Genomic DNA, 15,380 nt, shown 5'->3' on the forward strand with positions numbered 1-15,380 from the left:
GCATAGCACGTCACAAGAGTCAATAAAGTTGCATGTAGTTATAGAGACCGTCAGATTTAATAGGCTCACCTCGCATTCAAGAGGCTGTTCTCGTATTCTTCACTGGTTGCGGCGAGAATATAATATATCCCAAAAAGATCAGTTTTTTATCTTGCTTTCTAATAATTCTAGATAAAGACGTGCTAAACTCCATACTCCATACAGGTTTCCAAAGACCCGTTCATAAAGTCCAAAACAAAAACAAGAAATCAATCGCTGATACTATACCTTACTCGGCAGCGATAGCACCGTCAATGCACTTAGTACCAGCAGCAACCTTGGAGACAAAAGCCCAACCCTGGTTGCAGATACCCCAAGTAGTCTCGGAGAAACAGTGCATCATGCCAGACTTGACATCAGAAGGACAAGCCTGGAACTCACCAGACCAAGCGGGAGCGCCGGCTTCGGGCTTGGCTGAGTCGACGGGAGCGGGTGCATCGGTGGGCTGAGCGGGAGCCGGAGGCTGAACGGCTGAGGGTTCGGCCGGAGCAGAGGGTTGTTCAGGAGCGGGTGCAGGGGGACTGGGCTGAACAGGGGCCGAAGGGGCAGCTGGAGCACCCTCTACAGGAGCCGAAGGCTGCTCAGGCGCAGGAGCGGGAGCGCTAGGTTGAGCGGGGGCGGGAGAACCAGACTCAGAAGGCTTCTCGGGCTCAGGCGCAGCAGCATCATCCTTGAAGTTCGGCTCAACACCCTTCGCACAAGTCCCCTCACTTCCAGGCGTACCCTGCTCAATAACCTTTCCAAAATCACCAGGCTCAGGAAAGTTGATGACACTTCCACTAGCACCGGTAGTACACTCCCCAGGAATGTTGGCGCGGAAAATAGCAGGCAGCGTATCAACATAGCTACTATCATCCTTTCCGCCTACGACTTCAATAGGAGAGCAGACCATGTACATCTCCCGGTTACCGATCTTGTTGAACCAAGTCCAAGCAAAAGTCGCAGGACCGTTCTGCATATCCTTAGGAATAGGAATGTTGAACTGCTTAGTACACTCCTTACCCGTATCATTCCCACACTCAGCGCCGTTCTCACGACCGTGGGGGTCCGTACCGGTAGAGGGAATGTTACCCTCTGCTTCAGCGGGACAGCCACCGATGACGCTGTAGATAGTGTGCCACTTCTTGGGGTCCTTGGGAGGTTCTTTTCCGTAGGCGACGCTGAATTGACAAGATCCGCCGCCGTGCACTGCACTGCCCCAGAACTTGACGAGTTGGGTCTTGCCGGCTGTTACCTTTGTGACATGCTCGGGGTGCTGGGTGCGGCCTTGGCAGGGGAAGGGGAGTTCCTCGCTGAGAGGCCAGGTTTGGTAGAGGGGTTCGGTATCGAGGTTGAAGGGGTGGGGCTCGACCATGATGACGTGGGAGGAAGCTTGGGTAGCGACGAGCGCTAGGATGCTGAGAGATGAGAAGAGAGAAGGCATTTTGGTGGTTGTAAAGATGATATTTCTCTGGTTCGATGTCGTGTTGTGTGTATTTAGTTGTTGATGTGTTGGAGGAGTGCAGGTGTGTTTGGCGAGGAAAAACAAGATGAGGCTTAAGAATCATTCTGGCTCTTTATATACTGAATCTGGGACACCTCTATATCTGAGAGTCGGTGCTTGATGTTCTGGGTAACAAAGAACAATAGTAGTATGTCACTGAACAAAATACTTGCAACCTGTCGAACGGCGAATGTACCGCCATTAGCACCCAAGACAAGAACAAAGAACAATCGACTTAAATGGAATGTTCACCGTTCATCAAAACTTCTTTGACTTCACCTGTTCATGGCCTAGGGGGTGGCAGAGAACTTATGACTAAAGTCCTAAGTGACCAAAAGGTTTAGACATTATTAGAATACCTTAGAGAACTTAGTATGCTCTTTGACTAGTTCACTTTCTCACCTGCTACAAGGTCTCAAGCCTTATAACGCCAGGGGGATGGCTTCAATGTTCCAAGGTTCTCATGCGCTCACAGTTACATAACTTGGTGAACACACCGCGCAATGACGAAGCTTCAGGGAGGAAATCGTATGACCAATGAGGAAGCACCCAGCGCCCCGTCATTTGATTGGACAACCCGGAATTGGATGGAAGAGGAATCATTTTCCCGCATCGTGGGCCGAGAGGCTCGTGCTATATTCATCGCTCTGGAGGTCCTCGGGGACCCTAGCATACGCCTCACTGAGTTTAGATTGGATGCCTCTCTTGAGGTATGCGAGGAATCATACCAGCCTGGTCTTCCGATCCTACTCTTCGACAGCAATGAGTCGCCGTTCCCGCCACAACTCATCTCTTCTTTCTCCAGCTGCAACTTGACCAAGTTCCACCTCGTTTTGAGCAACTATTGCGATGCAGGTACTGGTGAGTATCTAGGCGAGGTCTCATTGGATCATGGGAACGTCGCTGCTATTCTTGCCTCTATGCCACAATTGGAAGATCTTCTTCTCGAGCTTCATGACATGTCCATCTTTTCTGCAATTCCGAACATCGAATTCAGCCGACTTTGATGCGTCGAGTTCAGCTGCGGCGAGATAGATCCTCAGAAACTCGTCAGTTTCATTGAGCGCCAGGCCGCGACCCTCAAGTTTCTTAATGTCCAATACTGCTGTATCGATCCGGATGTATTTGACGGAACTTGGGAGGATGTCATGCGAGGTATCCGCCGAATGCAAGATGCAGAGACTTTGAAGATTTATGATGGGCTGGTGAGCGGTGTTTATGACAACGCGCCCTGTCAAGGTTGTGGGAAGAACAATACCCTCGATGTTGAATACACAGGTTGTCTGGTTCGTAGTTGGGAGTTTATGTGCTTTTCTATGTGGAGACAGTACCATGACTGCCCATGGGACTTGCCGAGTGACGATGAGGACGGAGGTGATGAGGGCGGAGGTGATGAGGGCGGAGGTGATGAGGGCGGAGGTGATGAGGGCGGAGGTGATGAGGGCGGAGGTGATGAGGGCGGAGGTGATGAGGGCGGAGGTGATGAGGGCGGAGGTGATGAGGGCGGAGGTGATGAGGGCGGAGGTGATGAGGGCGGAGGTGATGAGGGCGGAGGTGATGAGGGCGGAGGTGATGAGGGCGGAGGTGATGAGGGCGGAGGTGATGAGGGCGGAGGTGATGAGGATGCAGACAGCGAAGACGGCAAAAGCGATATGAATGGCGGAGATGAGGAGGGAGTCAACTCCGGGCTATGATGTAGGATACTAAGATGAACTCATGAAGAATCATTCTAAGCTTGTACTAAACTCAATAAATAGCCTTCTAAGCTTACGCTCTTACAGCTCTCGCGGGCGGCCTTGACATTCGGAAGCAACTCAACGATGTGGTCAATGACCTCGTCGGGACAGTCGAGCGAGCTGACCGGCGTCATCTTGCCTCGATTACGAGTGTTTATGAGCGTGAATTACGTGTCCGTAAGATGTGGTAAAGTTGGAGACGAAATGTCGGTGTAGAGGAGGAAGCGAATTGTTATGGTGGCGCGTCGCGTTTGGTTGTGTAACCTCACAATGCGGACCTTATCTTCCGGTGCATGTCTCAAAAGTGAAATAGGTATTAGATTTTATAATTCTTATAAATTTATATTTATTTTGTATTATAGCTACTTACTCTCCTGGCGCAGGCACTGCGTTACAGTGACATTTTCCTACTTGGTTGTGCAGCCTCAGGCTCGTGACCTCCGTAGGTAGTTGCATATCAACAGAACGCACTTTTGGTCCATGGTTCAGGATTCAACTCTCTTAAGTTCACATCCTGGACGGCAAATTTGGTTTACAACTTTTCATTTTCTAATCCCTGCAGCTTTGCTTAAATGAGAGAGCTTTTCATTAAGATATATGTAACATTGAACCTATAAACCCCGCTGCACGCGCAACACAGTAAAGATATCCAGGCCCATGTTCCGTAGCCATTCTAGTATTGTAACAGACCCCAAAGGGTGCCTTGAGTGAGTGTATGTAGATGTTAAGGAGACACAAAGAGTGAGACTCTAGCCAGAGTAACCCCAGCGAGGAGCGTTGATGATGATACCACAGATGACGCCGGAGATGACACCAGCGACAGGGAGAGTGATGATCCAGCCCATGTAGATCCAGGCAACCATGCGCCAGTTGATAGAGCGCCAAGTACCAGAGCAGAGACCAACACCGACGGTGGCACCAGTAATGCACTGAGTAGTAGAGACGGGGAGTTCTGAAGGATGTGTTAGTTGCTGTTGGACAGTAAAGTGAGAAATGAGGGAAAGACTGACTAAGACGGGTGGCGAGGATGATGGTGATAGCGGCACCCAACTCCATGGAGAAACCTCGAGAGGGAGAGTGGAGAGTGAGACGGTTACCGAGGTTGCGCATGATGTTGTATCCATAAGTCCAGATACCAAGAGCAATACCGGCACCACCAAAGCAGCTACTCAGGTTAGTCAATGGTCAAAAAGCATCAGGCAAAAAACTTACAGAATCCAGACAGGGACAGAAGACTTGCTACCCTCAAGGCCACCAGTTCTCCAGATCTGATAGATGGTGGCATAAGGACCAATAGCGTTGGCAACATCGTTGGCACCGTGAGTGAAAGAAGCAGTACAAGCAGTCATGACTTGCATAAAGGTGTAGAGGTACTCAGCGCGGTTGTCATAGTGAGCAACGTGAGCGTGAATCTCATCCAAGTCTCCAGTGAGCATACTCTTCTTCTTCTGCATGGCGATGATATCCTGGTCAACACCAGAGAGGAAAGCCTTCTTGAGGTACCAGAAGAGAACAGCACCGCTGAACCACCTTCCATCAGGCTTGGGACCGACGAGGCTGCGAGGGGCCTTGGGCTCAACACGCTCCTCGATGTCAGGAGTACCCTCGGAGGAGGTCTTCTTGTTCTCGGTAGTGGCCTCCTTGCCCTCGTTGCTGGTCTGGTCTTGAGCACGCTCGAACTCATCACTGCCAGTGCGGCCAGCACGACGAAGACCATCGAGCTCCTCACGGGTGAGGTGACCCTCGTAGAAATCCTTGATACCACCAGCAGCACCCTCGGGCTGAGCGGGAGGAGGAGGGCGACGGAGAAGGAGAGGACCCTGGAAGATGTTCCACCAGCGAAGCTCCCAGTCGTCGCAGATGACGAGGCGGTAGAGCCAAGGGACAAGGAAGATGGTGATGAGAAGAGCCCAAGCGGCACCGACACCAATGATCATACCAGCGGTCTCAGCGTCGTTGAAGGTGACCTTGATGCTACCACCCTTCCAGACGATAAGCATGGTAAGGAGAGAGGCAGTGATACCGAAGTAGACGGGAGTGAGGAAAAGACCCTTCCAAACAGGCTTGCTTCGCAACATAACACCATACTTGGTAATAAGGAAGATGATAGCAGCGAAAGCACCAGAAAGACCAGGAGCAATGATCCAAGCAAGAAAGACAGAAACGACACCAGAGCTAATACCCTTATCGAACTCAGCCCAGTGAATACCATCAGCACCAACGAGCGCAATACCCATGCCGATAACACCACCCATGATAGAGTGAGTCGTCGAGACGGGGAGACCGATGCGGGTACAGAAGGTGAGGTACAGCGAGGAGGAGACGATGGCGCACATCATGCCGAGCATGAGAAGAGCAGGGTCGGACTCGAACTGGTCAATGTCGACGACCTTGGTGCGGATTGTGTCGGCGACACGGGCGCCGACACCGACGGATCCAGCGAATTCGAGGATTGAACCGAGGGTCATGGCTTGGATGTAGCTGATGGATCGGGATGAGACCGATGTAGCCCATGAGTTGGCGACATCGTTGGCACCTGAGCTGTTAGTACCTCATCACAGGTCAAAAGGTAAGTGACGTACCAATGTTCCAGGCGTCAAGGAACGAAAAGATGGTGCCTATAGCAAAGATGTAATCATACTGATGAAGCACCATGATCAAAGCAGACCGAAAACTCGGGTTTCTATCACTCTTTGAAATATTCTAGAAGAGAGTGAAATGAATTGATGTCGAACACAACATAAAAAGCAGCCCGCACCCCGACTCCTTATATCACCATATCCCTCGCCATGGTGTGGAGCGGGTAAGGCTTGGCGAACAAGCTTAATCTTATGCTTCTTCGGATGGTGCATGTGGCAAGGTCCTCGGTGAGTCCTTTGGTAGATTTGTAGGCTTGGCGGGCGTGCTTGGCACGCGAGCAGGGGGAGATCTCGTGCGTGTGTTCTTGATGTTCGTTGGGTAGGGAGGATCTGGGCGGGAAGAAGTTTGGATGAAGTTGTGGGGGTTTGTGATAGTAGGGTCTTGGTATCGTGGCGATGAAGTCGACACTTCTTGTATTGAGATATCTGATGAAGTATGTATGTACATCTACGATGAGGCTATGGTTTAGAGGTAAAATGCACGAGAGTGACAGTGACAGGCGAGGTAAGTTGATGCTACCATGCGCTAGGACCAGAAGAGTCGTTTGCCTGCAGATGGGCTTGCGACATGGCCTCAAAATATTAGCCAGGGGCTCAAAGCATGACCGGGCGTATCGGAATGGTCAGTTCTCACCAACAATAGCGTCAAACCGGCCCCCAAAGAAGGACGCATCACTGTAACTGTAATAGCTGGAAATAGAGTCTTGGACTCGAGACCTCAAACCTGGATGACAAAAAGACTTGAACCAATAAAGCCCTAATGCTGACTTGCTATTATCTCCCCCTAATGGACACTCTTCTCCGCAGAATGAGTTACGGCCGTTCATTAGCCCACGTGCATCAACGATTGTCGTTGAGAGCTTAAAAAGAGGCTCTTTTGAACAGGGGGCGGGAGCCAATAAGATGGGTCATAGCTCCACGTGGAGAAAGCTGTTCGCCCAGAGATAACCTCCCCGGATGCCAAGATCGATCAATTACAGGGGTCATTGTATCACTGCTTGAGACAAGTTTCTGAAGATCAAAAAGGTTAACAGGAATAAAGTTATTAGAGTTGTTCTTTCTGACTTCTTCTTATATCCGTATAACGGCTGCGAATACTGCAGGACTAAAAGCGCATGACCGAGTATCTTGTCTATTACCGTGACCATGATCAAATCACCATATCAAAATCATGGGTATGAGCTCACTGACGGATAACACACTAACTGAAGCCAATATCCCACATCGTTCCATACATTTCAACCGTCTCCCGCCAAGCGCTCGCCAAGGACCGCGCCACTACTCCTGCTCCTCCCGCTGCAACATGAGCTTCTCATACAAGCACGTTTCCTCCCCGCCAAGTCTGCCGCTGACGGTTCAAAACTTTTTCCCATCCTGTTCCTCGGTGCATGTGGTTCTTGGCTTTAACAGCGGGAAAGCATCCGGGATTCCCTTCTGTGCTGATGATTGGCAATATCTGGTAGTGGTTGGCAATGCCCGGTAATGGTTGGTAGGAAGATTCCAGCACTGATAATTCTTTCTTGGTTGTTAACCTGCTTTTGTCATGGTGGTTCAGCTTCCACGGTGATCGCTTTTGTGGCCTGTCTGTTCTAGAAGTATCCCCGTCTTGGCTGGTGATATTGAGCTCATTGGGGCGAGCTGAGATTGGAAAATTCTTCTAGTGTCAGGTTTTGAGACGATGGCAAGTTCTTTTTTATGGAAGCTTTGACACTTGGCGGTCTGGGTAAGCTGTATCTTTGCCAACCAGTTTGCCTGAGCAGTCCTCGAGGAGAGATCTACCTTGAAGGAGAGTGATCAGACATACTGGGGTATAATTCTCTCTTTAACATTCTTGTTTTCGCTTCCAGTGTAGCACTCGCTTATTGTAGGCATTGACTTCTGGAACTTAATATGGTTGAGTCTGATTAAGGCTATTAAGATTGCAGAAGTAGAAAGCATTAGAAAAAGTATTTAATAAACTCCTTATTACCTGATATTTACAGGTTTCAACTCCAGCTAACTAAGCAATGATAAGTTTAGGATAGTGAGAGGCTAACTCCTCCCAGCCGGTAGGCAATTGGAAATTGAACCCTTGTTTTCGGCGCATTACTTCATTCTCGATGCGCCCCACCACTCCCACTGCGAGTAGGTCCTGCTTCAATGGCAACAGGACTAGATCCTGACCTACAAGATCATTCCTTAGAGTATTCACATCTCTGTAAGCATTCTTGGAGATAGCATTATAAAGAAGCACTTGCTGTAATCCTCCACTCACCACACACTCAACTACTCCGCTCTCCTGTAAGGAGATGGCTGTGATTGCCCCGGCTGCGATAGGATGCTCCAACTCCACTCCGGAGTCCTTGACCTTGAGACTTGTTTGATCCGATCTCTCGTGAAACACATTTGCCGATACTCTCTTTTCCAGCTCTTCGAGGCTTCTCGGCATCCATGAGAATCGCTGGTACGGTGGTTCGAATCCAGAGCCCCCAAGGAGCCAGATCGGACTTATTCCAACGGCTTTGGCAACCTTTAGAAGAGCACCCTGCCACCCGATGCCGTATTCCCAAGCGACAAGGAAGCCCTTTAGCCCTAGAAGACCTAAGATACCGTAGATCCTGTCCTCTTCTTTGGCACATTGTCGGCCAGCAGTGGCCGTCACAGCTTCTGCAAGGCTCCAGACTCGTCCCCTCGGCCCTTGAAGTCCCCCACCCGCTAGAACAGTGTTGGTAAAGGCTAGAGGGCCTGTGAAATGTGTCTGCGCTGAGACAACAGTGCAAGAATCGTTTGAAGCAAGACCAACCTGAGTCACTTTCCCCCATCCCATGACATCATTTGCCAGTAGTGCTTCAAGATAGCTGATCCAAGTAATGCCATCGGCGGTGACTGCTATAGCTTTGCGGCTCAGAAAGCTCTCCTGCGCAGTCCAAACCCTCGTGCGCCATCCCTTATTGCGATATTCTTGCAGGAAACTTGCATTTGCTCGTCTGTCCTCTTCCCAATCGAAGATCTGATGCTCATCGCGGATGGAGACAAAGAGCCTGGAGTGCATCTTTGTGAGCATGACTACGACGAGGGTAGCGCCACCATATATTGCCCCCATGGCGCTCAGTACCATTTGCCTCTCGGGCTCTTGTTTGGGTACGCACAGTTTGTCCATCCATATTGCTGTGGCTCCGGTGATCCTCCGTACTGTTTCCACAATACTTTGGGTTTCTTCGGCACTGTATTCTGCCCATGTGTAGCTGACTGCAGCGTATTTCTCCGACTTGTGCACCTTTCTTAGCTGGCGAGTTGTTGTATCAATCACAAGTAGGTGGCTTTCGTTAGAGTTGTCTCGCTCAATCGTATTTCCTCGATTTTCAGGAGAACTCTGGATATTAACTTCCACTTTTTCTGGCCTAAAGCTAAGGTCAAAGAGTTCTTTGGCCTCTTGTAGCTGAAGTGGTCTTCTATGCTCGGAGACTATTTGGCGGGCTGACAAGGACATACGCTGTGGCGGATGGTGGTCGGGGCTGCTGGCAGAAGCCGACGAGACAGGTTCTGTATTTTCCTTTGTGCTTGTTTGGAACCTCCACGTTGTCGGAGATTCCGCTGCCTCCATGGTTCCGATAATAGGCTCACTGTATAACACCGGATGTTGTTGATTCGCTTTGCAGCCACCTATCAGTCCACCCTGGATTACCAAGCTTGTGAGCCACTTAGAGGTTCCTGGTTCCGTCGACAGCCCTTTTGTGTCTCCTCGATTCAACAGATAAACACTTCCCTTCTGCGGTAATTGTCGCGCGCTGATGGGAACTTTCAAGGTACCTCTCCGTTCACAGAACGGCGCTCCACAGCGTAAATCTTCATTCTGGGCATTGGAAACCACAATTTTGACAGACCCTAGTGCCCCCCGACCACATGAGCCTAAGAGATCAAGCACTGAGGAGGCAAGAGAACTGTCGCACGGGGGGACAAGTAGCATCCTTGTCTGTTGGTCATCCAACTCTGCGAGAAGTGACCATCCCACTTCATGTACACGGAACCCAGACTGGATCTTGACGATCAAACCATCGGCGAGCTCAACTACGTGAAGTTTGGTGATTCCCACCAGTGATCCGCTGTTGACACAGGCCGAAGAAATGAAAAGTCGTGGCACAAGAAGTCTCATTCCGGTGAATCCCATAATCAGCCACATGAAGTCGGTACGCGAGTTCTCCTCAACGCCAGATAATCGCCCCATCTTAGTTGACCTCCCATTCGCATGAACTCGCAGCATCTTCTTCCCGAGCCTGAGGCACTGCTTGAGATTCACCAGATTCTGCCCTGCTCTCTGTGAATGTTGGGAGCCGTCGGCAAGCAGGGGATCGTGGACGACGAGAAAGGCTCCTTCACTCCCAGGCAGATTCTCACCGTTTATATGCTCCTCAGAACCCACGCCTCTAGGGTTTTCCGCTGGTATTCGGTAGCTCCTAGACAAGATACTCCGCCCGGAGTCATCATCCATACAAATCTGTACTGAGGCATCGGGTGTAGGGTCCTCGGGGGCTTTGCGCATAGCGAGGCAGACAGCGTCGGTCCACTGCTTGACCTTGATACTGCCACTATCAGGGCGCAGTAATTTCATGTAAGTTTCATGCCACAAATGCGGTGGAGCAGCAAAGTCGTTCAACGTTATTCTAGTTTCCACCTCGTCTCTTTGGAGGCCAGAGGCTGCCCAAGATTTGGTATCGAAAATGAAAATTTCTTCTCCTTCTTCCTCCTCTTCCTCCTCTTCTTGTGAGTTATATATTTGTAGTTCAGTCGGCGAGATGGCGTTAGCCTCCTGCTGAGGGGTACTTCCAGTGGCTGCTGAGGAAGAGGGCTTGTCAAGAGTATTTTGTATCACGTTCATTGTTAAGGAGCATCCCAATCACTCTGTATAAGTTACAGTGAATGAAGACTAAATTCTGCAGTTCAGGACACAAAAGCGACACCAAATTACTCAGTAGCAATTCTTTTGGCTACGAGAGGCGGCCTATAAATATACAGCTCTAGAGGGGTTGTCTCACACCTCCAAACCACAACTGCAACAAGTCGCGCATTAGGTATTAATGCGTTGGGAGACTGGCAGCCTACCATTACCATATCGCCGTTACCCGAGAGTCATTATGGCTGCAGGCAGCGCCTCATTACCTTTTCGCCCTTTGCTACCATTGGTAGATCTGCTCCGATCCAAACTGATAGAGATCCGATTGGCCGCCAGTGCCTAAGCGCTTACGAAGCCCTTTCACATCAACAGGCGTTTTCTGTCCCAAAGTAGGGGGTCCGATAATCACAAGTCGTATTGGCTATCTTCCACTCTTTTCCTTAAGAGAAGGAGAGGTTTTCTTAAGTAGGCTAACTCCTGGTTTCTTACTGTAAATATAGTAATATTTCGCTGAATTATGTATTTAACATTATGTAGCATTTTCAGTCTATAAAAGCCCTATAGAAGTAAGGTTAATATAATTATCTTAAAGAGTTCTTAGCATTCTTTTTTATAAGGAACTTTGCTATTATAAGGTTATATGTATTAATTGCCTATATTATATCCTAATCGCTTATAAGTGTTTTTATAGCTTAATTATAGATTTATAGGATCTATGCAAAGAACACAAGAACTGAATCCCTATGTATTTACTGAATCCCTATGTATTTATCGTATTCTAGACATGATGCAGTAACATAGAGAGATCAATACAAGAGATACGCTAAATACGCTTTCTCACCAAGCCAACTTGGCTAGTATTCCATTAGGCCATTTCCGAACACCGAACTTACGACCCTCATCTAACAAAAGCTGAAAGATACCAAATGCAAACGGAAGAAACCAATGTTCAACAGGTACAGGCGTAGTTCCCAGAACAGGTTGCAGAGGCGGGATGTACAGCCAGAAAATAGCCATAGCAAGGGAGAAAATGATAGCAGGGAACAGATACCAGTTCTGCGTGTTCGGGTTGAACAGGGGTGGATGCTGAAAGATACTGAGTCGACGAGTTCTAGTCGCCATCAGATTGAACCACTGCATCACAACAAGGTTGACGAAGTAAATAGACGAAGCCTCGTTGGTCTTGGCCAGGTAGTAATCTGGATCGATGCCAGAAGGGAGCTTTCCAAAACTGAACCACAGCTCGCTGAAGGGGATGCCTTGACGCTGGAGGTACCAGAATGCCATGGCGAAGGAGGCGACTGTTTGGAGGACACCGTTGACTCCGTATGCCTGAAGTATAAGCTGCCAGTTGACTAGACGGTCCTTCTTGATGTTGCGTGGTGGCCGGGTTAGAACATCGGCTTCGGGCTTTTCGTAGGATAACATTGTAGCGGCGGCGCAATCGGTGAAGCAGCTTGCAAAGGTTAGTAAGTGCTGGGATACTACTGGCTTTAGTACTTACCAGATGATGATCATCAGGAATGAAGACAGAGCTTGGGGCAAACCAAAGGCGACAAATGCCATGACAGGCCAGAACTCTGAGAAAGAGCCAGCAGGTAAGAGGTATGAGATGACCTAGTATCAATGTCAGTCTGTGATCTTTTGCATAGAGCTCGTTCAAGACATACCTTCTTGAGATTGTCAAACACAACGCGACCATATTGAACAGCAATGATGATAGAAGAGAACGTATCCAACAGAACCATATCAGCCGCCTCCATAGCAATATCCGAGCCACTACCCATCGAGATACCCACATCAGCAGCTCTAAGCGAGGGAGCATCATTGACTCCATCACCCGTCATGGCTACAACATTGCCTTTCTGGAACTCACGAACAATTCGAAGCTTTTGCTCTGGTGTTGTTCGCGCAAACACAATCTCTTCATATTGAGTAAGCGTCTTCCACTGATGTTCGTTCAGAGACATGAGTTCCGGGCCGCTGAGGACGATGGCACCGAGGTGGGATAGAGGTGAGTCTTTGGTATCGTCGTGGCTGTAGCGTTGGAGGGCTGTGCTGTCATCCACGTTTTGGGTGGTGACGATACCGGCTTCGCGGGCGATGGCCAGAGCAGTAAGAGCAAAGTCGCCAGTGACATGTCGCATCGTCAGTAATACTACGGTACGTCGCGAGGGGGGTTTACATACCATGGCAATTCGGATACCAGCGCCGCGCAATGTGCTCACAACATGAGGAATGTCATGCCTGAGGGGATCAACGATGGCGACCATTCCAACTAGAGTGAGGCCTGTGTTGGACTCCCGTGTAACTGCATGTTCAAACTCACTCGTCTCCCGATTCTTGGGGAGGTCACTGCCCTTGACGATCTTACGAGCAAGCAATAAACATCGTTTACCTTGTGAAGAGTAGGTATTCTTCAGCTGCTCCACCGTGGCCCGCATAGCTGCATTGAGAGGGATTGTCTCGCCATGCTCTGAGACATAGTGTGAGCAGCGACCGATGAGAACATCAGGAGCACCTTTGATGGTCAAAAGGCTAGAGAATATGGTCAGACGGTTTACCTAAAATACTCTGGTGATTACTCACATGTCGTCGCTATTGAACGAAGTCTCCTTACTAAGAGTAGTAGGAACGGCCTCTGTCCTGACACAGGAAAAGCAACGAATCATGAACTTGTTCTTACTATTGAAAGCAAGGTCATAGATCTTATTCCAGCAAGCACGCAGGTAATCGACGCTGCTAGGATCGACAAACTCGGCGAATCGGAGGACAGCTTGATCCGTCGCGTCACCAAAGATCCTTCTGTCGGCCAAGGGAGCATCTTTTGTAGCGGCATCAAACTCGGATGCGTTGCAAAGTGCAGCCAAAGCACGAAGTTGGATAATCGGGTGAGTAGCGGATTTGGACTGGCCAAACTTGCCGCGAGCATTCTCGATGGTCATGTTGAGTCCTCCAACTGCGCAGTCAGAGACAGCCATCTTGGCCTAACAACCTGTTAGCGGAGTTTAAACAGCCAAGTTGAGTAGGAGTCTTACAGTGGTTAGAGTGCCGGTCTTGTCAGAACAGACCACCGAAACAGATCCAAGTGTCTCTACAGTTTTGAGGGACTTGCAAAGGATCTTGTTCTTCTTCATCAGGTTGGCGGTGATAGTAAGACCAGCAGTGATAGAGATGGGAAGACCTTCAGGGATGAAAGCGATGGCGACACTGACGCAGTTGACGATGAGGGTCGGTACGTTGATGAAGTCGGGATGTTTCTTTCTCAAGAAAGCGCCCCTATCGAAGTTTGTTAGTGTTATAACGGAAGGGTTAGGTGGTGGAACAGGTTTACCAAATGATGCAGACGACGGCGATCATGGTGATCATAATACTGGCAATGATGATGACAAAGTAGAGCACTTCCTTCTCAAGCGTCGTCATCTGGACTTTCGGCTCGTTCGTCAAACTCGCGATACGTCCAAACACTGTTCTATCACCAGTAGCAACGACGATACCAGTGCATGAACCAAGGATACAATGTGTACCTTGCAGACCAATGTTATGCGTCTCAAGGTAGTTGGTATCGGTATGGTCTACAGTACCCACCACTGGCTTGGACTCTCCGGTGAGAACTGAACGATCAAACTTGACATCGGAGGAGACTTCAATCAAGCGCAGGTCAGCGGGTAGCTTGTTCCCAGCCTTGACCTTGATGACATCACCTGGGACGATATCTGCAGCGCTGAGGTGAACGAGATGCCCATCGCGAATAACATGACCTTCTTCAGGGAGCATATTCTTGATGGAAGACATGGTACGTGACGTAGACCAGTCTTGAAACATGTTGAACAGAGCTTGGATGAAGAAGACGGCGAGTAGTACAATGGCGAGTGCCTTTCTAAATTAGCACGACAGAAGATACAGCACGGGGAGACTCACCAAGTTGGCAACAGCAGGAGGATCTCCCAAAGGTTTCCACGAAATGAATACAAGGATACAGCCAGTTAGAAGAATACTTCCAAAGCCTCCAAAGAAGTATAGAAAGATCGTTCTGAACCAATGGGTCTTGGCGGGAGACGGTGCGTTTCTGCCATATTCGCGCTGTCTTCTCTCAGCTTGTTCGGTCGAAAGGCCGGCGGTTGACGATGTAGTGAGTCGTTTCTCGACGTCGAAAGGTGCGATGGTATGCCACTCGAGGTCGGTCAAGGCTGTCACGCGCATCAGTCGTTAGTACATGTCAATCTGATGAAGTCAAGGGAGAGTATCTAACCTTTTGTAGTAACATCTTTCGCCTTGGCTAGTTCAGCTTGTTCTTTACCCTTGGACTCCTCAATATTGAACGATCTGTCACGCGAATGTGAGTACCTATATCCAGCTTCAGTTTTTCAGAGTAATATAGACTTACACTGTGCGGTAGGTGACAGGTAGAACAAGCGACGGATCAGCGCGATTTCTCGAGCCTGCTCTATGAATACTCAACGAATCCCTCGAGCGAGAGCGAGACCGTCTACGAGAGCGCCGTTCACCATGACGCGAAACCCGAACGGCTTCATCGTCATCGTTCCAGTGAATGCGCTCACCGAAAAGAGCGGCGTCCTTTTTCTCGTCTTCAATCATGTTGAAGGTGAGAA

General features: G+C 49.4%; 5 protein-coding genes across 5 annotated transcripts; 1 reads left to right on the forward strand and 4 right to left on the reverse strand.

The window, feature by feature from the left end:
• Window positions 1-268: 268 nt before the first annotated feature.
• BKA55DRAFT_647474 (uncharacterized protein) lies at window positions 269-1,462 on the reverse strand (the record flags this gene model as incomplete). The annotated part of the gene is made up of 1 exon (XM_046197231.1): window positions 269-1,462. One exon carries the CDS (start codon window positions 1,460-1,462, stop codon window positions 269-271), a length of 1,194 nt encoding a protein of 397 aa, XP_046047661.1.
• Window positions 1,463-1,862: 400 nt separating this feature from the next.
• BKA55DRAFT_573918 (uncharacterized protein) lies at window positions 1,863-2,959 on the forward strand. Its single transcript, XM_046193250.1, has one exon. It carries the CDS (start codon window positions 2,026-2,028, stop codon window positions 2,527-2,529), a length of 504 nt encoding a protein of 167 aa, XP_046047662.1. The 5' UTR covers window positions 1,863-2,025; the 3' UTR covers window positions 2,530-2,959.
• Window positions 2,960-4,007: 1,048 nt separating this feature from the next.
• BKA55DRAFT_515691 (phosphate transporter) lies at window positions 4,008-5,913 on the reverse strand (the record flags this gene model as incomplete). Its single annotated transcript, XM_046188030.1, has 4 exons — window positions 4,008-4,210; window positions 4,269-4,423; window positions 4,471-5,794; window positions 5,841-5,913. The coding sequence occupies 4 exons, from the start codon at window positions 5,911-5,913 to the stop codon at window positions 4,008-4,010; spliced, it is 1,755 nt and encodes a 584-aa protein (XP_046047663.1).
• A 1,954-nt stretch (window positions 5,914-7,867) lies between these two features.
• BKA55DRAFT_573919 (uncharacterized protein) lies at window positions 7,868-9,994 on the reverse strand. The gene has a single exon (XM_046193251.1). It carries the CDS (start codon window positions 9,841-9,843, stop codon window positions 7,897-7,899), a length of 1,947 nt encoding a protein of 648 aa, XP_046047664.1. The 5' UTR covers window positions 9,844-9,994; the 3' UTR covers window positions 7,868-7,896.
• A 1,610-nt stretch (window positions 9,995-11,604) lies between these two features.
• BKA55DRAFT_515712 (uncharacterized protein) lies at window positions 11,605-15,366 on the reverse strand (the record flags this gene model as incomplete). Its single annotated transcript, XM_046188031.1, has 9 exons — window positions 11,605-12,223; window positions 12,272-12,384; window positions 12,438-13,305; window positions 13,357-13,754; window positions 13,806-14,046; window positions 14,102-14,643; window positions 14,689-14,957; window positions 15,020-15,093; window positions 15,155-15,366. The coding sequence occupies 9 exons, from the start codon at window positions 15,364-15,366 to the stop codon at window positions 11,605-11,607; spliced, it is 3,336 nt and encodes a 1,111-aa protein (XP_046047665.1).
• Between the last annotated feature and the right edge of the window lie 14 nt (window positions 15,367-15,380).

The sequence above is a fragment of the Fusarium redolens genome (genome assembly GCF_020744475.1).
Source record: "Fusarium redolens strain MPI-CAGE-AT-0023 chromosome Unknown BKA55scaffold_11, whole genome shotgun sequence".
In the NCBI taxonomy this organism is placed as follows: Eukaryota; Fungi; Ascomycota; class Sordariomycetes; order Hypocreales; family Nectriaceae; genus Fusarium; species Fusarium redolens.

What these genes read in the sequence shown, in the direction of transcription:
- BKA55DRAFT_573918 (XM_046193250.1), top strand. Translation starts at nt 2,026, where the DNA reads ATGACGAAGCTTCAGGGAGGAAATCGTATGACCAATGAGGAAGCACCC.
- BKA55DRAFT_573919 (XM_046193251.1), bottom strand. Translation starts at nt 9,843, where the DNA reads ATGCTACTTGTCCCCCCGTGCGACAGTTCTCTTGCCTCCTCAGTGCTT.